The following is a 24,970-nucleotide window of genomic DNA, read 5'->3' as shown; positions in this document are numbered from 1 at the left end:
TACATTAAGTTAAAACCTAAGGAGTCTTTCCCCTAAAAGCCAGATCCCATCATTCCACTCAGTGGCATTATCTATTCCAGCAGCCTTCTGTGTCTGCACTTTCTTAGCATTTTGGTATACACGTCGTATCTCAACTTTTAAGAAACATGCCACGGAGCATAAGGTGAAATGAAAATTTATTTGTTGAAAAAGGAATATAGAAAAATTAACAGTTTACCATTTGAGTCAGGTCTCCTTCATTAAAATTTTTCCTGCCACATATGTAACGATCAACATTAATAAAAGGCCATCAGAGGGCTCTGACTCCTAAACCACAGCAGCTATTATATATCCATTTCTTTTAATCTACCCCATCTTCCCCACCATGACTCTATGCAGCAAAACAAAACACTCATCTTTGGAGGTTTAAATAAACCCAGGACTCTTAATGGCTAACCACTTCAATGTGACAGTGTAGATCCATGACAGAATCTGTTGAATATGTTCTGCTGAGCATTTAAACCAGCCAGTAGCAGCTCTGAAATGGCTGTGAAAGTAGATCCTGGTAAATCAAGGCACTGCTTTTAATCTCCATTTTGGCAAACTAGCCTCTGCATCTTTACACAAACAGCAGGAATTGTACATCAGAATTAAGATGCATGACAACTATACATAGAAGCAGCCTCCCACAGGCTCTAGGATATGCAGTTTATCCAGGCTTTCAGTACTAACTCCCTACATGGTTTCACTGTGATTTTTAAATAGCAGCAGTAATCGTTTCAACAGCAGCTCTCAACTCCTATTAAAAAAAAAAAAAAAAAGCATTTCAGGATTTCAGGGTTAGAACACATGTATTCCTGGCATAAAGCTAAACCTCACACCTAAATCAGCTGTTAAATAAATGAATTCCCTTTGCCTAGACAGAAGCCTGAGCAGAATAACTGCACACACATGAAGATGTCAACTACTCAGATTCCCCTCTCTCCTATCCCCCTGTAATCTTCAGCCCTCCAGATCATACCTCTGCAGGTGATGGAAGCTATCAGAGATAATGTTCCTTCACTCAGTGTCTCATCTTTTCAAGGCTCAGGTGAGAGATGAGAGGGAGGCAGATGTTATTAATTCTTCCTAGATCCAGAGCGACCCCAAATACTGCAGAGAACACCTTCATCAAAACCTGCTCTTATACATGTCAGAGAGTGAGACCTGAAGGTAATATTTATTTTTTTTTTCAGTTTACAGGTGATAGTCATTTACAAAAAAATTACAGACAATGCATCCTTTTCAGTGCAGTTTCAAACTAGTTCAAGAACAGGCAAGAGTCTGTGATGATTTGGAATGCTAGTATTTGACAGCACATGCTTTTTTCCCTTAATTGATTTGGTGGGGACAGGAATGGGGTACAGGTAGGGTGAAGAGGAGAAAATGCCAATGTAAATAAGGCCATGCAAATAAAAACTCCTCAGGAGGACAGCACACCTCAGTCAGTCTGGCATAGTTTTGTTCTCAGGAACAAATGCAGGAACTGATGTAGAGACAGTAAATTTGTTTGACACTTGTTACACGCAATGCCCTTAGCAGCTCCAAGTACCTTCCAGTGCCTTCAATTCCACACCAACACTAAGACTTTGGATCACATTAGTAAGCTAACTAAAATACAAAGATTAACTCTCCACATCTACAGTTCACCATTTCCATTCTCAATTGTAGTTGCTGAAAGAAAGGTAGGTCAAGTTGAAACCATGAGTTGCTGCTATGGAGAGTCACAAGGAGAGAACACAGACAGTTTGATGGCAGTTTGGTTCATTTCTTTAGGAGGCGAAATACGTTAGAAAATTCAGCACAAGCAAATCTGTGATCATAGGATGGGAAGAAGTCCAGATCAACATATGGTAAACTAAGCAACATCAAATAAGTATTTGCATGAGTTTTAACTAGCCACGTTAACCCAGGGAGATATCAGACAGATCAACTGGAGAGGATGAGTGTTTACACCAACGGTAATTTACCAGTGTGCTATCTGCCAAACAGTTGCTTCTTCTGTTCACTATCTGTAATCTTAAGACAATAAAGGGCCTGAAGGAAATGAGCGAAGATTCTAAATCCATTATTTGAGGTTTTAGCCTATATGTTGCTTTTTACCTCACTTAATCCTGTGGAGGACTATGACAAGGATTAGAGCACAACACGAAGTCTGCAGGGACTTAAAAAGAGAATTTAGACAGTTGTATTAACTGTTACATTTCAGCAACAGACAGAGATTACAAGATTATAGGCAAGCATGACCGTACCTTGGCAGCTCCACTCCCAGCAGTGCTTTCTGTCCTTGAAAGTCTCTCAGAACCCTACAGAACTATTTCTTGTGACATTCAAGTAAGGATTGCTGCATATGAACATGGCCTCTCTTCCAGTAAAATCTGCAATAAAGTAGTGTAACCTAACCTCTTTCCCCAAAAAATCCTTAGTACTGGCTCTCCTACATGGTATACCTAGGCTTTCTGGGGTGAGGATAAGGACCATCCAATTAATTTCCTAATAGCTGCCACAGAACTATTTTTAAGTTGTAATGCAAAGGGTGGGAAGAGTTTTAAGGGAAGACTGTGCATGCTTGCATATATTTACAGAATTCTCTTCACAGCTGCTGGCTTAAAAAAAAAAATCTGTTAATGAACAGTTTGCAAATTGTTTTTTTTTTAATCTTTTTGCAAAATTAAAATCAACCCTAAAGGATTAATCACATATAAAAGAGAAATCTATTTTACAGTGCTGACTAGTATTACCTTTAAAATCAACAGGGGACAAAAAAAAAAAACACATGCTGCATTATTATTTAGTAAAGCAAAAATCACCCATAACGTAATCACTCAAAATGAACCAATATAAAGTTTTTATTTGCATGGCCAAAAAATATCTTCTGTTTGTTCCTCCACAACTTTTTTTCCCCTTAAAACACTTTAAGGTTTTTGCTGCAGAAGGAACAAGACGCAACACTGCATATTTCCTTGAACAACCAACTCCCACAACACCTACACATTTAACCGATGTAGCAAATGACAACACCACGAACGGGAAAAAAACTAAGTTCCACCATTCAACATGGTTTGCAACAGCGTCTTTAGGACTGGCTGAAGTGGGCAACTTCTAAAGTGAAGTCATTTCCTCCTCTTGTTTGTTCTGTGTTTGTTTTTACAGTGTTGGTGGTTTCAATCCATACTTCTTTGCAACTTCTGTCTGGGCGTAGGCAGCATCACAGAGCGAGTAGAGGTGGGCCATCTCCATTTCAGATTTGGCCAGGTTGATAGCTTTGTTGAACATTTCAATAGCTTTATCTAGATTACCTCTGAAATAAACCAAAACATCATCCAATTAAGACCAGCAAATTAATCTTTGCATCGCTGCAGCACCTTTTCTGAACCCAAAAGGTCAGGTTTGGGTGTCCAGCTCAGGACTCTCAGTACAAATAGTCCATTAAGGTATGTTTAAGGACTACTTTAGATAGAGAGGAAGCCTAATTAGAATTAATGAAGTAATTTTAAATACAGAAGAGATGAATTTAAACACATAGACTCATCTGCATGTTACCCAGTAAGTATGAAATCAGCCTGATCATAAATCAGAATTACGCCACAAATAAAAGCAAGGCTCTGCCCAAGAGTTACAGAACAGTAGTAGAAACAGCAGCTAAGAGCTGGCCTCCCACTGCACTAGGAGATGATCTTAAGAAAAGTTTAAGATCTGTGGAGAAAGCTAAATGACTGCTGTAATTTCAAAAATAACCTGGAATTCTTAACACTGCGCTTCATCATTACCTTTGCACTTCAATCGTTCCCATGGTTTCATATGCGAAATCACACTTGTTATCGATCTCAATGGCCTTGCTTATGAGTTCTAAACCTTTGTCTAAATCTTGCTTCCACTGAAGCTGAAGTAAACTGAAAAGAAAAAAGAAAATTTACAACTTTACGCATTCTCCATAACTCTGATCATGTTTAAGGGTGGAGCACGGTGGACATTAAGATGGGGTTAAAGCGTCAGTCAGATACACTTCAAGCAGATGCTCAATTGAATGAAAATTAATGAAACTTTACTGAAACTTCCATCTCATTGCCAGTTCAGCCAAGAGAAACTGTAGAAACAACAGCACTAAAGTTGGTTTTGCAAAGCCGCTTCTCCTGGCTAAGCTTATAAACACCTACTTTCAGTTTGGATTGATTCACCTAAATATGACAACTGCCCCAACCCAAAGAAATGCAAACCCAATACATACCCTTTATGAACATATGTAGTGGCATTGTCTGGCTCAAGATCAATGCATTTATCATACATTTCATCAGCCTTGCCAAACTGCTGTTGATCAGTTAGTGCCTGCAACATAAGAGAAACCTATGTACCAATATGGAACCAAAATATGCACCCTCAGCAAAGCTAATTCTAACATTAGACTGTACGTAGCTCTCAGAGAACAAGCCAAGCACACCAGTTAACACAATTAACTTTCAAATTTGAGTCTTTCTAGAAGAAGGCTGCTAGGTTTTGTGTGCAAAAGTTACTGGTCACATAACCATCTGTAATGGGAAGTCCCCAAGCAAAATGTTGTTAAGAGCAAGCAAAAAAATAAAAACAAAAATCACTCTACAAGTCTGTACATGCATACACACATCTCAACTTCCTCCTTTTTTAAACGTGTATCTGCTTCAGTTATTACAGACAGAATCCCTGTCATTAATCAAATGAGACATCACACATATGCAGGAATTCAATAGGAAGCATACTCCAGATCTTTCTGTCCTAACCACCACCTCTGACTCTCATTGCTTACCTTCTGAGCACCAATTCTGTCTACTTCCTCTGTCCCAGTGCAGCCACACCCACACATTCAAGCGGTGTGTGCTACCTCAGAACATCTTTTCAAAGTCTTTTATTTCAAGAGCTGTATGTTATTCAAGACATAAGGCACAAAAATGCAGCTGTTTTTTAAAAAGATCAGTAAAATGTACCTGAGCATAGAGAGCATAGCCTTCAGCACACTTTGGAAACTTTTTAATGACATCTTCAAAGCCTTTCATGGCTACTTGCACAGGCAAAGGATTATTCCCTGTATATGCTTGGCGATACTAGCCAAGGAAGTGGAAAAAAGAAAAAAAAAACAGTAAGAAAAATATGGCTCATCAAGAAGGTGACACCCTATCAAACCTACTCTTAGGAACCTACCAAGTTTCTGAGCCCCTAGAAGAGTGGGCTAGCAGGGGAGAAAGGGTAAGAGGAGGAACCCACATGACCCAAGATTCCCTCTACTTCAAAAGCCTAGAACTTACAAGCTGAGAATCGTTCCTTTCTCACACCATGCAAAGCTGCCTCCTGGAGATTTCTGTATGCAGAGACACTCATAGCAGCTTGAAATTTTGTTTCCAATTTCTTGAAGATGGATATTTTACATAACATTAAAATTGACTTAAACAAAGCTTTGTGTGATACAGTTAAGAGTGCAAATTTGTATTCTTCCATCACAACACAGGCAAGACAACCTATTGTTGACTAATGAGCATTGTGAAATAATAGCAAATCCTTATTCCCTAAGAGATTCTGTTATTTCTCTGTCTTATTATTGGAATATATTGAGGTGTTCATTGCACTACTTTTCCATAAAATTGGAAGAAAACAGAGAAATAAAGTATGTTTGAAAGAAATCTTTAAAGCCAAAGAGCACCCAGGTAACATTACCTACCAGAGCAAAACATTTCTGTGCTTGAGCCAAGGCAGAATCCGGTCGCAATCGGATACATTCATCAAAGTCTTCCACAGCCTCTTCAATTTGGTCAAGCAGGATTTTCAGCTAACCAGAATAAAAGAAAATCCTATTTCTGCATTTAATCTGTGCTTCGTACATTTAAGTGATAATTCAATTAGCATCAGTCACTCATATTGTCCACAGTTCAGTTTTAGATCTAGAAATTTATAAAAACCATGAGTAAAAAAAAAAAAAAAATACTGTCATAAAACAGTGAGGCCACGAATGAAACACTGACTTCATACATCAAAAGGCAACGTTCATGCGTAGCGATTGCAAATGCCTTCATTTTAGACTGGTATATTGCCATTATTGCTTGAGCTTAACATCCAGCCTCCAAAACTGTTCCTATTTCTCAGGTCACTTTACCTCACTGCAGCTAATGCCTCTGAACTATTTGGATGTCAGCTTTCCCAACTAGCATTTTGACTTTCTAATTCCTCCACAGGAGGCCAAACAGTGCAGAGCAGAGTGGGACAAGCTCTCCCCCTACCAGGTGACAGTGCTGAGCCTGGTGCACTCCACAGTACAGTTGGCCCTTTGAGCTGCCAGGGTACACTGCTGGATTACATTCAACTTGCCAACAGCCACACCCCCACATCCCTTTCTGTAAGGGAGTTCTCCAGCTTCTTGTTTCCCAGTCTGTACACAGATCCAGGGCTGCTGCATCCCAGGTGTGGAATCCAGCACCTGCACTTGTTAAGCTTCATGTGGTTGGTGACTGCCCAACTCTCTTGTTTGTCAAGAGCTCTCTTCTACCCTCAAGGCAGACAGCTTAGTGTCCTTCACTAAGTTAGTATACCTTTCAGTTCTGTATCCAAATCACTGATGACATGGTCAATAATACTGAAGACAACTTGTTGAAAATGGAGCCCTGTGGACTTCACTAGTGACAGGCCACCAACTGTTGAAATAATCACATTTACTGTAACCTTTTGCGTCTGAGCCGTGAGCAAGTAACAGTATCATTACCTTAGCTAAAATGCAACAAGACCATACCTCCTGAATTCCCTGGGTCAGCTACGAGAGTAACTTTGTTATAAAACGAGATTAAGTTCAGGACTTGAGGGGAAAGCCTTATTATCAAGACTACAATTATGTAGATGATGCTCATGTATATTTATATTGTTTATATATATATAATTTACCAGTACCGAGTGCATGAAACTGCTATGAGAAGTGTGAGGGAAGGTCAAAACTGTTCTTACAATAATCTAATTAAGAAAATGAACATCAAAAGGAAAACCTTGGCTGGTTTTCCCCTCAAGAACCCGTGCTGGCTGTGACCAATGACTGCATTGTCTTACAGCTGTTTTAAATAACTCCCAGAATAATCTCCATAATTTTGCCAGGCACCAAAGTGAGACTGATAGACCTGTAATTACCAGGGTCTTCTTTCAGCCTTCTTGAAGATTGGCAAAGTCTACCAGCCTCCAGTTGACCACTATCTCCCCACACTTCCAAGAACATTGAAATATAACAGAGAGGTCTCACGATGACATCACTCAGCTCTTAGGGTACCCTGGGATGAATCTAATCAGACCCCACAGGCTCCTATGCACACAGCTGCAGCAGCAAATCCTGCACAAGTTTGGAGCTGGCCGGGACTTATTCCAGTCAATGTCCTCCAACTCAGGGCTCTGGGGTCCCAGAAACCATCACCTCCAGTGTTAAAAACACAGGAAAAGAAAACACTGAACGTTGCTGCTTTAATTGTGTCCCTATCTTTGAGGCGACCACTCTCACCGAGTAACAGAGCAACATTATCTCTGCTTCTCCTTTTGCTGCTAACTTAATTTAAAATAATCCCTTTTTGTTGTCCCCCACTGTACTGGCCGGTTTTAATTCTAACTGAGCCTTAGCTGTATGATTTTTTTTCCCCTTAAAACAGCAAACAGCATAGTTGTAGTCCTCCCAGTTCACCTGATAGTGCTCCAGAGGCCATACAACTTTTTAAATTTCTTTTTCCTGCTAAGCTCTAGAACACATGTCCAACCTGACAGTTACATGCTTTTTTTTTTTTTTTTTGCCCTTTTAAAAATATTTTAATTTATATATATACACACATATGTTTTGTTACTCATATACATGTTACTCATATACATTAACTGTGTTATATGTAGGTAAATCTGAAAGTAATGCATCTTATTTATTTCAATGGAAACTACAACAGATACAAAGAGCACAATAACACTTTGATAAAGCAAATTCTCAGCTACAGAATGCTATTTCTCAGCACAGTCACCACCATTAGCTACGCATTTTTACCAGTGATGAACAAGAGCCTGCCTGCTGTGCTTGTCAAAATCTGTACCATCAGAGGCTGTCACTATACTGCCACTGCTGAAATGCACCACCCAGGCTTATCCCTTCTAATACAACTTAGAAACATTACCATATGGAGAAACGCTCTTTTCTTTCTAACATCTATTATATTACAGTTCAGTGGAACCAGGCTTTGTCTGGCCTACAAGCTACTGAAGAACATAGCAGTGTCAAGTTAGAAAGGGTGAAAACAACAGATGCAAGCCTTTTATGCACCAGGGCAGACTGAGTTAACAGAAGGTTAACAGAAGGTGGTAAAGTTTCCATCTATGTAGCTACTGCTCTCACATATCAGGCCCCTTAACAGAGTGGTTCAAGCGTATACAAGCTCTAGTACTTTTAAGTCAGAGTTCACACTGACAGAGGGCTAAACTTCTGGTGCCCTGGTCTCCTACAGCAATAAGCTGCTTCTGCCTGATCTCAACCTGCAGATTTGACTGCACGTTCACTCACAACAGTTCCAAATTAGGACTTCAACTTTTTCTACTTTAGACAGTACAGACTGTGTCTACATACAGCCTGTGCCTACGTACCGCTCTTAATTTAAGTATACACTGAAATATTTGAGTCTTGGGACAAAAATCTCTAATGATTCTTACTTGTCCTCGATGATGGTAAACATCTGCATTTTGAGGATCGATATCAGCAGCCATGTTAAAGTCTTGAGTGGACAGCGCAGGCTGCTGCTGCTGCATATACATACTTCCTCGTTTGATCAGAGCATTAGCTCGAAGCTGTGAAAAAAACAAGTTCAAAGAAGTATTAACCACCCCAACATTCCTCCCAAGTAAGGATTTTGTTACCATAACACTAAACCTTTCACATGACTGCTTTCTCCTACAAGACAGATTTCATTCATCCTTAAGATGAAATAAATGTAATGTTGAGTGTAAAACAAATATATTCCTGTGCCTAGTTTCAAATATATCATCCAATGCTTTCATCTCGTTGGATTTTCACCCCCCAAAACATTAATTCAAAGGTAAGTTTCCCTATGCACACAAATAAATCAGCATTTTAGCAGCAGTTCAATACACAAGTGCAATTAATGTCTCCATATTTATGAACTTAATTTTCAGATTGCATAAGCCTCAAATTGATTCAGCTTTCTTTGTTCTTTTGCTTCTATTACTTAGCAAGATTCAGAAATAACCCCTTGAAAAAGCTATTTGTCAGGAAAAAAAATAGACAAAACAGTAAGAGAAACTAAAACATTTCCATTAAAGCACCTCAGAACTTGTAAAAAAAAAAAGAAAGATCTCAACTATACTTCAAGTTCATTATCTAACATATGTTTTTCTCAACCCAAACTTCAATCCAGCTGTGACAGATTCTTACCTTCACATTTGCATCTTCCATGCTGATGACCTGATCTAGGTCTGGTTTGGCAGCATTTGCATTGCCAATAAGTAAGTAGAAAGTAGCTCGCAGAAGCAAAGCTTCTGCCATGTATTTTCCCTTTGCTTCAATTTCTTTTGTGCACTCACTGATAATTTTGTCATAGTTCTCCTCTTCCATATATTGTTTTGCTCTCAAATAGCCAGAGCTGTAAATGATGTAAGAACAGTTGCATTCACTGAACACTGCAATTTCAATTCAGACTTTTCTTTAAAACTTAAATACTAATTGCTGCTATACTAAGTTATAACACTAGCATTTTAAGAAAAGTAACAAATATTCCTGGACAGAACCATCATAGATTAAAAACAGTTTAGACATAAAATGCCCAAATAACACTGGAAAGAAAGAAAGGAAGAAAGATTTTTTTTCCACCTACTCACTTCATTTGTCCCTTGAATGTTTTTCACATTAAGGACAATGTGAATCTCTACTTTAAAACTGAAGGGCTAAGATGGTACACCAGGTCAGAAAAAAATGAGTAGTGAACCTAGCAACGTGCAGTTTACATGTGGAAGAATGGATTTCAGATTTTAAAAATTACAGTAAGTACTGCCTTGTTCCCAGCTCTATGTCCTGGATTCACTGAATCTGCCTGTAGATCAGGCCATACTATCCTGATAAAAAAAATAAATAAATCATTGTGCTGTTTCTACTGGTCTCTGTATTAAGAGCAATGGTTACCTTCCAAAAAATCATCTGGAAAGCAGCACAGTAAGTCAAAGAGCCATTTACACAGCACTCAAACTTCACTCAGAAAAAAAATAAGTGCGAAAGCACTTGAGCTTTTCTTTTGTCAGAACAAAATTTGTTTAGGAGCAATGTGATTCTAAAACGATAAATGTCCTTTCAGCCTCAGTTGCTGTTATTCAGTTCTCATCAACAGAGAGCTTTTTTCCAAGCTTGTCTTCTCCCTTTCAATCCAGAGAATGATTTGCACTCTTCCTTCAGAATTCTCCTTCAGCATAATATATTCCTTCCTTCAGGAACCACTTCCAGCACATTCAAGTTCTCTCTTAATCTCTACCATAGTATTTTAGAAAATATTTGTCTTGTCTTCCCCATTTTGCACTTTCTCTGTTTAAAGGATCAAAGCCACCTACAGTTTGGAACCAGCCAGTCAGCCTTCCTAAGCTTCCTTTCTAATACTGATTTTACTTCGTAGGTTTACTTTATTACCACAGGATCTCCCAGGGCAGGTACTGTAAAATAACAGCAACTTAAACTGAAAAGAATGTCAAAACCACGAGAAACAATTTCAACAACAAACAATTCCCAACTCACTTTTCTTTTACTTCAGAAGCCTCTCCCTCCTTATCCTTATCTTCATCTGATTTCTCACCCTTAAGCAAAGGTTGGGAGATGATATCATCCGTAAAAGAACTGAAATAGGATTTAATGAACTGTGGTGAGGGCATCAGAGGCTCACGATTCTGAAAAAGAAATATGACGTCAGTTCACCAGGTAGTAAAATCAGGTGCCAACATCCTAACTCTAACCTGGGGCTTGGCCCAGACACCAAACGTTTTACCTGAAGCATGAGAAGTAACACCTCTCGGGAGCAAAATCCTTTGTACAGACATAAAAAGTTTTTGCAAAAGCGAATTACAGTTCAATCATTCCTGCAAGAGAAGTCTGAATATACTCCTCTCCACTTCTCTATTAAGTTATATCATAATACTCCTGACAGAAAGAGTATCTGTTTTATGATGCTACCACTATCATACTATAAGTATGATTTATCTTTTGTTACCTTGATGTCATACAATTACGTGAGTTCCTACAGAAAAGAAATTCAGCATTTCAGAGCCCATGTGGATTTCAGTGGGTAAACAACAGTCACAAATAACAAGCAAGCATAATTTAACACATCTCAAACTAAGGCCTAAGTGACTCTTCCTGGCTATCTCTACACTTCCACAATCCTTGCTGCTAGAGTTTCCAAACACTTATGCAAATAAATCTCAGTGGACAAATAGAAGAGTGCAAGCATAAGCACCTATTTACATAAATGGATCAGAAAATGACAGTGACTGTTGCAAACAATCTGCGGGAGATGAAAGTGTATTTCTCAAGACAGAATCAGAAAGTCTGACCATGAACAAGAAGATGAGACTTTGCTTTGCATCATTTATTTTCAGCAATATTTTTAGACTTTTTTAAAGACTATAACAAAACCAACAATATTATTTAGCCACATTCTAAAACCCAGGAATTCCACTGTCGACCTAATTCTTCCTGCATGAGATTTCTATTTACAAAGCAAAGAATAACATGGGAGTAAAACCCCCTCTACCGCCATCCTTCTCATTTTAAGCTATCATTACGTAATAAAGGTTTTTACCCGTTTTCATTTATTGCTATTTCCTACCTCAACATCTGATATGTAACTGAACATCTGACTGCTGCCGTTCTTACATCTGTTATCTTTCAAGTCCAGAAAAGCCGCAGCACATAAACTTCAGACTGCCTCCTGAACATCATCGTAAGTTTTATCGTTACAAGGAAATAATCCCATTGATAGAAATAGGCCCTTCTTCCCTACAAAGGTTTCAAAATGTTTGGACAGATCTCAGTACAAAACAACAATGATACAATACCAGCTTTGTGAAAAAATATTCACATCAATTTTTACACTTTACAAAAGCAGATGAAGATAGTGACCAACTTGCAACAATCGTCAGAATGTCAACAAACAGCATTTCAGCAGTCAGGTGAGATCAGAATTTGTCAGCAGCATCACAACCCTTACCTTGTATTTCTCTTTGGCCTTTTCTTTTCCAAGGAGTTTGAGAACTTTATCAGCTAATAACATACTCTGCTGGTTTTGGAAGGCTTCTAAAATGCAGACTGCAGTGACATCTAGAAAACATCATAAAAATTGGAGATAATAATAAAAATTATTATATTTCTATCTTTTTCTGCCTACCTCTGCCTTGGGAAAGAAGTAACTTTAAAAGAAGTATCTTGCTAGCACATTTGAAGCGCTAACCCATATCATTTTCATTCACACAGAGCCTCTGAAAACACTAACGCACTGTTGCCTGAATAACACTTTGCAGTGTGAAATGCACTTAGGGCACGTTATTTCCCCTAATTAATGCAATATCACTAAATATTACTAATATTGCTGAAAACAACTGCTACAAACACTGCTGCTTCTAACATCGTAAGGGAGCTGCATTTAAAAGCAGCCATACTACCAGAAGAACAGCAGCTCATTCTCAGTGCTTTTATCACCTGTCAGTTTATTCCAGCTTTGTAAGGTTAGTAACATTATTTCAGTACTCTGGAAGTACAGCCATTCTAGAGCAAGCAGTTACTGCATTTTCTACAGTCCATGAGTGACTGCAAACAACTTGGCTGAATGACCTAAACAGTCCCTTCTTAGTCACAATGGCCTTACAAGTCAGAGAGGCATCTTGCCAGCAGACCTATAAAAATAATTTTATCTTCTATTATCAGCAAATATAATTCTTAGCTGTTACAGATAATGAAAATTATTTTATTGAGATTTGTAATTTATCAGAACACTACCTTATTTTCTGTCCTTTGATAGTGAGCACTGGCATAAAAAAATTTAATTTGGCTGAAAATTCAATTGCCTTTTAATCTTGCATCAGTAGAACAGTATTTGCAAAGGTTTGACACAGTAGGTTCTGCTAAATACACACCGTTAACAAAAAAAAAGGATTTTTATTTTAATCTGCTCCAATATGTGTAACTCATATATGTAACTGAAACTGTTTTCCCTTTTATATGGTTGTAACACTAATCTCTGGGTAAACATCTCTACCTGCAACATTTTTGTTTTTGGAAGAGTACTGTTTCTCTAAAAGGAAGAAACTTTGTTACTATATATAATCAGAATGATTATTGCCAGAGCTATCTACTCAGCATGCTGTATGAATTCTGTTCTAATAAGTAGGGAGCTTCTTGGAAAAAGATACCCTAAGTGGCTACAGAAAGATCCATTTTGCAGCAGCTATTTCAGATCTAAACTGATGACAACTTGAAAAACAGTAAAATGTTTCTTCTTAAAAGAGAAGAAAATTTATTTGTTGTAACAATGAATGGCATTTAAAAAGTATTACTGTAGATACAAGAAGTAAATAAATAAATAAATACATAAGCTTCGTCATCTCAAAGGGCCTGAGCATTTGATTATATATATCGAGAGACACTCACCTTCTAAACATTCCTTCTTATTGTCTAGCTTCTCATGAGCCTTTGCACGTCTGAAGAGAGCTTTTACATATTTAGGATTAAGCTCCACAGCCTTTGTACAGTCTTGTGCCACCTCTGTCCATTTTTGCTGTGGGCAGAAAAACACAATGAAAGAAGCCCTGCTCAGCTGCATGCTATTAGCTTTCTGCTACTAACTCCAGGGTCATGCCCACATAACAGTAGTTGCAGGTCCCAGGGCTCTGATTCTACCTACTCACTTCTATTTCTGCATGTTTCTCTGTAAGAAACTGCCAGGCACCACTGGAAGCCTCCACCATTAAAGCCACAAAACAGAAAAGGAATTCCTACAGAAAAATGGAACCAGACAGTTTTTGTACAAAGCATACAGGAGAAGATAATGACTTGATGCAGACATTCGCAGGAAATAACACTGGGATTGAAAGACTGGTACATAAACAATAGAAGAAAAAAGATGAAAACACAACGAAAATCAACAAACAAGTTTAACGAAGTACTAAAACTGTTAGTTTTGGGGTATCTTTTATGCTCATTTATTTTTTTATCTGTTAGTTTTTTATTTGGTATTGCAATTCACTACACTGTAACTATAAAGGAATGACAATTTGTATGTACGAGTAGAACTGGCTATGATTATTAAAAACTAAAAAATACATTTATCTGCTATGAGGTTGTGAAATGCCCCCTCTCTGGAAGCATTCAAGGCCAGGCTGGATGGAACTTGGAGCAACCTGGTCTAGAGGAAGCTGTCCCTGCCTATAGCAAGGGGTTGAATTGGATGATCTTAAAGGTCCCTTCCAACCCAAACCATGCCATGATTCAAAATTAATGATCAAAATGGGTTTTCCTAATAACTGAAAAAGAATAACCACACACATTCTTAGGCAATCATTAATTATAGCTCGAATTAGTATTATATGTGGTACTTCATTAAACAATAATGGTTTTATCCATCCTCTGTCATAGGACCATAGAATCCTTAGAGTTGGAAGGCACCTCTGAGGGCCATCTAGTCCAACTCCCCTGCAGCTCAAAGCCATTTTCCCTTGTTCTGTTGCCACAGACCCTACTAAAGAGTCTGTTCAAGCCTCAGTTTCTTAAATCAGTCTCTCACTCGATACTCCAGACTATATAAAAACGATTTTTCCATTCCTTTATACAGCTCACCTACTTGACCTTAAAAGCAAATCTACTGATATCACAAAAAAAGCTAGATGATTTCTAAAAACTAATATTACATGTGCACAGCTATCAAGTAATTACTTCCACATATGCAAAACTTAAGGCTTGGGCTTTAGTAGATGCTCTGCGATATTTCTTTTTGAAGCAGTGTCCTCTGAAACATTTCGTCTTCTACCCAACAGTTAAAGCAACAGTCTTGTAAAGAGAAACAAAACTAACACATAAACAAGAAAGTTGTTCCAGAGGGTAAGAATCACTTAAGACAGACTCCAGTTAACAGAATATCATTTTAACTGTATGTGGAAAAGTATGACAAACAAGTGAAAAACAGCTGAAGCATTGGCACCTTGCTGTGAACGCAGTCCATACCACTACCTGGGATCTTTCAGTGGACAAAACTGACAACAGACAATTTAAAATTCCACTTTTTAGAACAAACATGTAATTCACTGCTTTCTTACCAGCTGTTCATAGGCAGCAGCTCTATTTTGATAGAAGGTAGAAAGATCAAGATTTCTCTCAGGAGGGCACAGGCTGATAGCCTCAGTATAACACTGAATAGCTTGCTCGTATCTTCCAGCTTTAAAGTACTTGTTTCCTTTGTTCTTGGCTGCTTGGGCTCTATCAAGAGGGCTCTGAAAAAGAGAAAAAGAAGAAAGTAAGAAAAGCTTTGCTGCTCACAAGCAACGTGCTTAAGGTGCTCATCTTATATGAAATGGAGTTCAGGGTTAAATTATAGTCTGGACTTCTGAAAATCTCCGCTCCATTTTATTGGGAAAAAATAACCAAAATAATTTCTCCCTTCCACTGGGCTACTTAATTAATTTCACAGCCAATTCCTTTACAGCTTTACACCATCATCCATCCACTAAGAGAATGTGCTGAACCATCACAGTTCTGTCATTCTTAGCAAAGGATGGAAAACTGAGCTAGCTAGCCTGTGACCTTGCTAAATGAATCTCTAAGTTCTGTGCTGCCTGTTGATTGCCTGCATTTGTGAGGAAACAAGTACTGCTACCTGTGCATGTAACTTCCAGATTTAAAGACCAGTTATCATAAGCATAGATTACAATGAATCAGACATATAAAGACTCTCTTTAATCAAAGGGCTATGACTCATATTCAAGACATGAAGAGCTGCAAAAGATCCTGATGCTCACCTTGACTTCCCTTCCACAGCTTACCTTCAGCAACAGACACTGTGGGTCAGTTCAGACTGGCCTACCAGACTGAAACAAACAGAGGTTTGAGCACACATGCCATTTGATCAACTTCTCTGAGGAGAGAAAGTGTACAAAACCAGGGTCAGTAATGCCTTAAGTATCAGCTGCACGATTCACTAATTTGTTGAATTATACACACTGAAAAGATCATCTAGAGCTTGCTGACAACCATAAATGCCATGCTTCTTTGACCATACTTGTCTCTCTTCATGCCCCTCATTTACTGCCAACATCACCAACTATACCCAGACTGCTGTCAGACACACCTCAAGGCATCTTTTCATCAACCTGTTTCCCTTGATGTCTGCTTGTTTCATGCCAGTCTGATCATTTTTAGCATCTAAATGAGTTTAAAAACTGAAAACCTGGAGGGAAGGCTAGGAGTTGCAATACAGGCCTCTTCTAAGGCCTGGTTTCCAACCTAGCACGGGAAACATCAGACAGTACATGCCAGCCTTAAGTTCCTACAAAAAACAAGTGTTAAGCTATAATAGAAATATTCTACAGGCATTCTCCTGAAGAGAGACTTACCAGTGAAACCATATAAGGAAGAGTATTTCTTAAATATCCATACTGCCAGCAAAGCTCTTCAGTAACGCCTCACCAGTTACCAGGCTTACAGGAATGCCATCTGTGCCATCTCCACTGCTCACAGATCAAAATAACCTGCATTGCTCTCTAAGTTTTTATTTTAGACATTTAAATTCCAGTTGATAAAAGATGATTATCTGCACCCTTTTTCATTCATTGCTTTCATCTGTGTGAGTACGCAAACTAGAATCACAGTGTAAATACCTTTATGGGAGCCAAGACATTCAATATATGGTAAATTCTTACTTTATAAATCAGACCTAAATCTGAAAGGAAAGTTATGTTTACTTCATGTTACAAGTACGGTTCTTCCTACAACTCCTGCTTCTCTTTTAAATAATACACGTAACAAACAAATTTAAATACAGAGAAGTCAGCTTGAATTTGTCTGGACTTCCACAGCAAACCGCAATGGAAATGTCCCTGTGAAATAACCTAAAAAATTAATTACTGTTCCAAGCTACCTGGTACCAAACAGAAAAACATCCAAGACAAGTGAGCCATGCTGATGAGCATTCAGACCTGTGCTCCCTGTATCAAAACTTCTTACAACTGATAAATTGCTAGCTAAAACAGTACTCTATGGTTACAGCCCAGGGATGTACTACCCCAACCTGCATCTCAGGCTGGCTGCTCTGTCTGCTCCACCCCATGCACTTTGACCGCCCTGTGCTGCCACTGCCAAGAGACACACCACAAAAGAGGACTGCTGTATAACAGCCAAATGCAATGGCTGCTCTCGTGCTAGGAGCTAGGAGCAGAGCTGTATCTGGCGGCAAGACTTCTGTAGTTCTGGGGTGCTCTGCTGGCTCCTGGAAATCATCAAGCCTTCAGAAAAGCCTAAGTGCATGCAAACAGGGACCCAGGGCCTTGGAGAATATGGGCATGATGCAAAGGGAAACCCTTCAAAATCAGTAGCTGTTACCAGAACAAGGTTTGATGAATAGCATTAAAACCAAAGAACATACAATGAGCTACAAGGAAATGACAACTCAATGATCACTCACCACCTCATGCATTACATGAGGCAAGTAACTTGGGGATGGAGGTGCAGGAAGAGAACAACATGCGATGTCATGCAATGAAGTCATTAATAATGCCCATGCAAGAAGGAAACAAACTTTTTTTTCTTACACTGCCTGAAGCAAGCAAGATTCCTAACTCATGAGTGGCTGCATCTCTGCAACCTGTCACACTATTCTGCAAGAGTCCTTCCAATGCATGCAATGTACCATTTCCAAACAGTTGCCATGTTACATGCAAGGGCTGATACAGCTCCGTATCATGAATAAAACTATTTGATAGGAATCTATAAAAAAAAAAAGTTGTTTAACATCTCATACCCAGAAAAACAAATCCCATACAAACCATATAGTAAATGTGCAATAAAAATAACAAAAATGGTGCATTTATGTCTCAAAGCCCCAGAGCTTATAAACCACATGACTTTCTTCTACTCCCAACTTAACAAGAAAGGAATTTTATTTCATTCTCACCACTGAGAACAGCAACTCTCTATCCCATCAAAAGACAGAAGGTATACTTTCAGGGCATTAATGCTATTTTATCAGCAAAGAGTTCCCAGGTTGACACTTGCACTGCAGACATGGAGAATGTGGGAACTTCCAGGGTTTTCTCACCACAGAGCCAGAGGACAGCACCCACAGATGCCAATATAAAGGAAGCAATTACAGTAACTTTTGCTAACATATCTCCTCTAGAGTACCATTTCTCTTGTTATTATTTGATTTCTTAAGATTTGGACTGGGCTGCCATACAGACGTTTGACACAGCCACATGAAAACAAAATCTCTATTTTCCTTTAAATCCAAAAGCAGGATGATTTTTTGACGTGTCGTGGTTTACTCTGCTGTCTAACACACATTCCCAACACTCAGCATTTAAATGTCTCTATAATACTTAAGTATAATCAATAAAATTTAACTCAGTAAAAATAAATGCTTTTTTCATGTCTTGATAATGTTTCAGAATTCATATGCAACTCTGAAATTAGCTAAAAAACAAAAACAAAACAAAAAAAACCCACTACATCTCTGTATTTAGGACTGCTTTCAGCAACTGTTTGCTACAAGTCTTAAAACCTAGACTTCAAGCCAAAGGACACTTGTATATTTGAGAAGCAGTCAGTTATCTAACTAACTAAATAAGCAGATTCCTGGTTTTCTACAGACCGGACAGCACAGGCCAACATCTGTTAACTATTGCTCTAACTTCAGCAAATGTGCTCTCCTCACAAACTGCTCAAAAACTGCCATGCAAACAGCAGACGCTTCACAGCAAAAGACTGGCAGCTGCACAAAGAAAGCACAGCAACCTCTAGCATTGCCGATATGAATAAATTACAAGTTTGGTCGTGTATGAAGGACACTGTTTTTGAAAGCAGGACAAGAAACTTGCTGCCAGCCAATGACAGCAGGATTGCACAAGAGAAACACCAGCGGCGAGCTTCAGTATTTTCTTTTGGCTGAAAAGGATTTGTATGATTTGTATGAGCCCTATGCTAATAGACAACATTGAGAAGGACTAATGCTACAGCCATCCATCTCAATTCATCAACTTCCTAAGAAACCGTGCTCTAGACCTCTTTATCCTCTCCAAACAAGAGGGCCCTCTTGATTTGATCAGGCACAAAAAAAGCAGTTTCCACTACTACTCAATATCCATCTTCCCTCCCTTTTTTTCTTTTCTTATTAATGTCCACTTCAAATCTTATCTCAGAACCAGGCTGAAAGGTTTTAACCGAGCATAAACAGTTTTAAGACTCTCCTTAGCAATAAAAACACTAGGAGAATAAATATTCCATCAACTTAAGCTACAAATCCAGAGCTCAAGTTAGAATGCATTACAAACAATCAAGTTCAGACTTACAGTACAAGTGGTCAGTGCTCTTCACCTGTCACATTCCTTTTAAAAGAGTGTCATCCATGCCCATCATGAATAAGCAAGCTGTCCAAGCTGCCAGGAATCCAGCAATTGTTCTACTGCTAGTACAAATGCTCTTAAGTTTTCTACACCTGTCTCCTGCAGTTGACATGAACACTACTTACAGCAGGTTGATAAGATTTATTATACAACATGTGCACAATACAACAGACACAACTTTTTACACTTTTTGCTTAGATTAATGCCAAATAAGTACCAACATAAATACATCTAGACAAAGGCTGATAATTCTTTCACACAGTGATCCAGTGTCTCAGCACTGAGATAGGTAACAATCAGCAAATGCTATTAAAATAGATCCTGGAAAGAAGCCATACTTGTCGGCTGTTGATCCTGGTATGTGGCATCGCACAAGCCAATGAGCCTGGTCACATTCACCCAGCACTGCACTCCAGTGAGCATACCCAGCCCAGAGGAAAATACTGAGCAAAAATGTGCATGACAGCAAAATCCAGCTGTAGACTGAAACAGCTTTGTCTGCAATGGACAACGCCACAGAACAGACTGATCAGTTCAAGAATCTCTGCTCAGTGCTTCCTGGTATATCAAGCACAGGGTCAGACTACAAACTCAATGAAACAGTGAATGGGTGAGATACGGTCTATCACAGATTGCTTAAAAGAAATGATTTCAACTTAAGTGGAAAAAGAAAATACTGAAGCATCCAATGCATTACCCACTGACTAACCAGTGTCCACTCCTCTCACACGAGGAGGACAAACTTGTTCAGAAGTTACCACGGAATAAGCAAAGAACACAGATCAACTGGGTATGAACCAACGCAATACATGCAAAGCATATTACTTCTTGAAAAAATTTAAGTTATGCCAATATTCCCCGCAAAGTAGAGCATTTGAAAAACAACCGCTGTCACTGAGTAATTAAAAAACATTCCATCCAAACTATGAGCCATAATGACAACTTCCGTAACAAACAGATGCAATATGGTTTTCTGACCTTTATTAGAACATCCATAGATACATCATCAATGTTTAAGAAGTATAAGAATACCAGCTCACTGCATTGTTGAGGAGCTAAGCTTATACAAGAAGCAAAGTCAGGAGTCTTAGAGCTTTACCCAACATAGCACCTGTGCTAAGGGCTTCTGCTAACATGATGCCAGTCACAGTCAGCCACTACATCTATGGCAGGAAACTCCTATAGTGCAGACACAACAGGGAGAAAACTGTGAGGCCTCTGCGGCAGGTAAAAGAAAAGCTTCAACTGCAGGCAAAAAAGCAATAAGTACAAATAAAAAACAATAAAGACTTCAGGTATTTTGATGAACAGAAAAAAAAAAAACGTCGAGGACATGTCTTCAGAAACAGTGAACGAAGCAACAAATGCATGCAGAAGAAGCTGATTTAACTAAATTCTCAGAAAAAAAAAAAAAAACCACCCTAAAATCTAAGTGCTAAGTTGCATGTATAAGAATAGTTACCAGACAATCAGGTATTCACAGCTGTTGGTAGCCCATCCACTACTGACCAAAGTCTTTTCTAAAGGACTTCCCACTCGTGTTCAAGCTGTGAAATGAATTACTGATGCTTAATCACCACACAGATCAGTATTCAATAATCCAACTGAATGAAAAATATACCCCAACATATTAGAAAGGTAGATCAATATAATGTAGTGCAGGTAGTTAACAAGGAAAGCATCTCCAAAGACTGTATTTTAAATCAAGGGTCTTACCAATAGTATCTTTAACTAATAAAACATGTATGGACCATGACATCTACATGACATCAGATCTTTGGATATGAGGAACAGGAAGGCAACCCTTCCTACACACACGAAGGGAAGCAGCTGCCACATGAACTGTTCTGCAGCAGCCATATTTAGATCAGCTAGTCCACTGTCATATATCATCAAGCAAACCCGATACCGCCTTCTTCTGCTTTCCTCAGTAATTTTCATCATTTCTTTGCAGTACACAATGACACTCTCCAAGGAACTCTGGGTCACACTGTTCAACCATAGAGAGTCCAAGAGTAAGTTACTTTGGGGAGCGATTTGAAAGAGGCAGACAACGCAATGTTTTAAACCAAAAAAGTTGTTTACATACGATTCTTCTCGTTTCACATTCAGCAAAAGAATGAGTACAAGCTACTCGATGGTACACAATGCAATCCAGAAATATCACTGAGAAATGCAGAACTAACATAAACCAACAGTAAAGTCACTGCTCCTGTACAAAGTTCAGAGGTAGCCAGAAACCTGGGGCTCACCTGCAGGAAGCATACCGTCACAGAAGCACCAGATGCTGTTTGCAGCCTACTACAACAAAGTTTGATTTTGTCCTTCGTGCACTGCTTGTTCAGAACAGATCAGTGTATATCCAAGCAACTGCCTCCAGGTCCAGCAAAGGTTTTAAGACTCACTGCAGTTCTATCACGGCCTATCTGTGAAGCTGTCACCTTCTTCACCATTCCCTTGTGTTCCTGTCACTGCCTGTCCATCACTTGTATAACATTAACCTTTATCACTGAAGTGTTAAGGGTTAAAAATTACCTTTTCATACTTTCTAAGCTTTTCTCACTGACACAGAGACCAGCACAGTCTAGGTAGTATATAAGAATGAGAGGAAAAAAAGTGTAAGAATATCGTAATGGGATTTACTTAACAATGCCCGTATGGCTCTAAGCTAGCTGCAGTCAGCTGAGTTAAAAACTAGCTCGTGTATGTCAATAAGAACTTAAGAGCACTGATTACACTCTTACTCGAGCAGACTGCCAAACCTAACACCGTAGGTGTGCTTACCCGCTGCCCAGTACTGCACGACAGCCGCAGCACATCTGCGACTGCGGACACGTGCCTGCCAGAAACACTTCCCGCGGACAACTATGCAAGGGAGCCGCGCATCACACCCGGACTTTGATTCTGAAGTTGCCCTTCAACTTTCGTGGAGTTTTACCTGAAAGTCCTCAGCAAGGGCGTTCGCAGTGGGATGAACGCAAGCACTGACAGCATCTCTACTCAGATTAACCCCGGGCCGGTCTTTAGGCGCGACGCCTGCGCCCTCTCCCCCCCGCCCCCAACGGCCTCGCCGGGGGAGGGGCCGCGCTCACCATCTCCTCGTGGCCGGGCCCATCGGGCTGCGCGCCGCCGCCATAGGGCCCGGGGCTCGCCCGCCCCTCAGGAGTCTTCCGCTCGCTCGCGCCCTTCCCGCCGCGGCGGGCCGCTCGCCGCCCCCACAGGTAGACCGCGCCGGCTCCCAGCAGGATGGGTGCCCCCAGCACCAGCGCCAGCTGCCAGCGGGACAGCCCCGTACCGGGACCGCCGCCACCCGGCGCCTCCACGGGCTTCGAGGCGGCCATGACGCTCTCGCACCGCCGCCTGTGGGAGGGGAGGGACGGGGTCACCGGACACGCGGGGAGGCCGGGAGAGCGCGGGGCAGGAGGGCACTTCCGGCCTGGCCAGCCTGCAGCGCCGCCTGGCGGAGTGGAGGATCACAGATGCTGGGCAGCGCGGTGATAGAATCGCAGAATTATAGGATGGTTTGGAAGGGGGCTTTAAGATCATCTAGTTCCAACCCCCTGCTATAGGCAGGGACACATCCCTCTAGATCAGGTAAACGCAGTCGTGTAACTGCTTCTTTTTAAAGTTATCAATTGAATCCGTGATGGAAATCATTAAATGTGGAACAGTGTATCTGTTGCATATTCACCATGTCTGTGCCAGCTCAGTACCCTTATTGATAGGAATGTCAGTTTTCCCTTCCTATCTCCATCTACCTCTGCAGCACTCAGCTCATGATACAGAGGATCCTCCTCTGGTCTCATATTATACTCGAGTAGCACTTGTCATTGCATGATTAAAAATTTCCTAGCAGGCTGGATAGAAACTGAATAGAAGTGAAGACATGTAGTGCTAAGAAGGGGGAAAAAAGCACTGAAAGCAAAAACAATGGCATGGTTGCAAAGCAAACACTTCAAAAGCCTTGTTAATGTTTTCCAAAGTGAGTATGGATTTGCCCAAGTGTTGATGACATGAGCACCGTGACATCCTGACTTCCTATCTGCTACAGGATTTTCTCACTCCGCTGCAGCAGGGGCTCCTTTTTTTATTTCCTACTCTTCCCATCTCTCATGGATCCCTGGCAATTTGCTTGGCATGACCTGCTGTTCTGCTGGATATTCAGTACATCTTGGTGCCTGGTAATAAACAGCTCGAGCCATAGCTCTTTCAATTTGTGAATTATCATGATTTGCATAAGTATATTTTGCCGAAATTGTGTGACTCCCATTTTTTCCTGTCAAGTATTTCAGAACAGAAGTACTTCCCACTTTATGTAACAGAAAAAAAAACAAAAACCTTACACCATACAGTACAAGTGGCATGTCTACAGGCCAATAGTTTCCTACTGGGATGGTCTAAATTCCACCTACGTGTTGTTTCTTATGACCCACGGTAGTCCTTTACATATACACTACCTGTACAGATTGCAAGCCTTAGGAAGCGTGTACAAATTTAGGCTCTGAGAATATGGCCTAGAATACTCTTCCCCACTTGGAGAATCACCCTACATGTTCTTTTTATTCAGGTCCATTTTTACTGTGCAGTTTTGCAGGTATTCTTGTCACTCCTGTCCATCCACACTTCCACCAAGAACACATCCTGCTGTAGGTTTTGTTGAGTCTCTAAGCTCTGATGTGCAACATCCAAGAATATGCTGTGTATACCCATGGCGCTACAGGTACTTGTGCTACTCACAGTCTTGTATGACCCAGACAAAGTGAAACTCACATAGTTTATCTGCGACCAATCAGTTCCTTCACCCGTGTTATTCAGAATGATGAGTCCTACATCAGAGTATGGTAATGGGAGAACTTAAACCTCACATCTACACCCACTTGAATGAAACTAGAGTTTTGCTACTACATCCATATATTGATAAATTAGAGACAAGGGGCAAGGTTTAATTCTGTACCACTGATTGTCCATAATGCTCAACTGCCAGTAAGCTTCTTGGCATACTTCTGTCCAATGCTGACTAACATCTTGAAGGCAATACCTAGGTGTCAGGAGAACACTTGGCTACCTAGCACACACCAATGCTTTCAATAGGAAGTTAGATTTGTTTCTTTTCTCCTGTGCAGTTTTCCATAGTTACCCAAGAGGCTTCACATCCTCAAAACCTTCATTTCCTTCATCTTTGTCCCAATATGTGTAACATATTTCAGTTCCATGCTGTACAAACAACAGTTTAATGTGCCACAGCAGAGTTTTCATGTTATATCACATATTTGGAAATGTAAAATAAAAGCCACAAACATTATAACAAGACTGGCAGCACAAAAATGTAATGCAG

General features: G+C 39.9%; 1 protein-coding gene across 1 annotated transcript; it reads right to left on the bottom strand.

Moving 5' to 3' along the window:
* Window positions 1–3,154: 3,154 nt before the first annotated feature.
* Window positions 3,155–22,979, bottom strand: TOMM70 (translocase of outer mitochondrial membrane 70). Its single transcript, XM_065742041.1, has 12 exons — window positions 22,728–22,979; window positions 15,340–15,513; window positions 13,679–13,805; window positions 12,243–12,352; window positions 10,775–10,923; window positions 9,431–9,638; window positions 8,692–8,826; window positions 5,705–5,812; window positions 4,977–5,093; window positions 4,247–4,344; window positions 3,789–3,911; window positions 3,155–3,319 (listed from the first exon to the last, which is right to left on the bottom strand). Exons 1-12 carry the CDS (start codon window positions 22,974–22,976, stop codon window positions 3,166–3,168), a joined length of 1,752 nt encoding a protein of 583 aa, XP_065598113.1. The 5' UTR covers window positions 22,977–22,979; the 3' UTR covers window positions 3,155–3,165.
* Window positions 22,980–24,970: the final 1,991 nt, after the last annotated feature.

This window comes from Cyrtonyx montezumae, unplaced genomic scaffold (genome assembly GCF_038088225.1).
Source record: "Cyrtonyx montezumae isolate F1298 unplaced genomic scaffold, pur_monq_1.0 scaffold_3, whole genome shotgun sequence".
NCBI lineage: Eukaryota > Metazoa > Chordata > Aves > Galliformes > Odontophoridae > Cyrtonyx > Cyrtonyx montezumae.
Note: the sequence above shows the minus strand (reverse complement) of the source record. Positions and strands in the feature narration are given on the sequence as shown.

Excerpts from the sequence above, each read along its gene's own strand:
- TOMM70 (XM_065742041.1), bottom strand. The coding sequence starts at position 22,976 with ATGGCCGCCTCGAAGCCCGTGGAGGCGCCGGGTGGCGGCGGTCCCGGT. Across the intron at positions 10,924-12,242 it reads AGGCCAAAGAGAAATACAAG|AATCGTGAGCCTCTGATGCC; the intron begins GTAAGGGTTGTG and ends TTTCTTTTTCAG. Across the intron at positions 5,813-8,691 it reads TTTACCATCATCGAGGACAA|CTGAAAATCCTGCTTGACCA; the intron begins GTAAGAATCATT and ends TATTCTGGTTAG.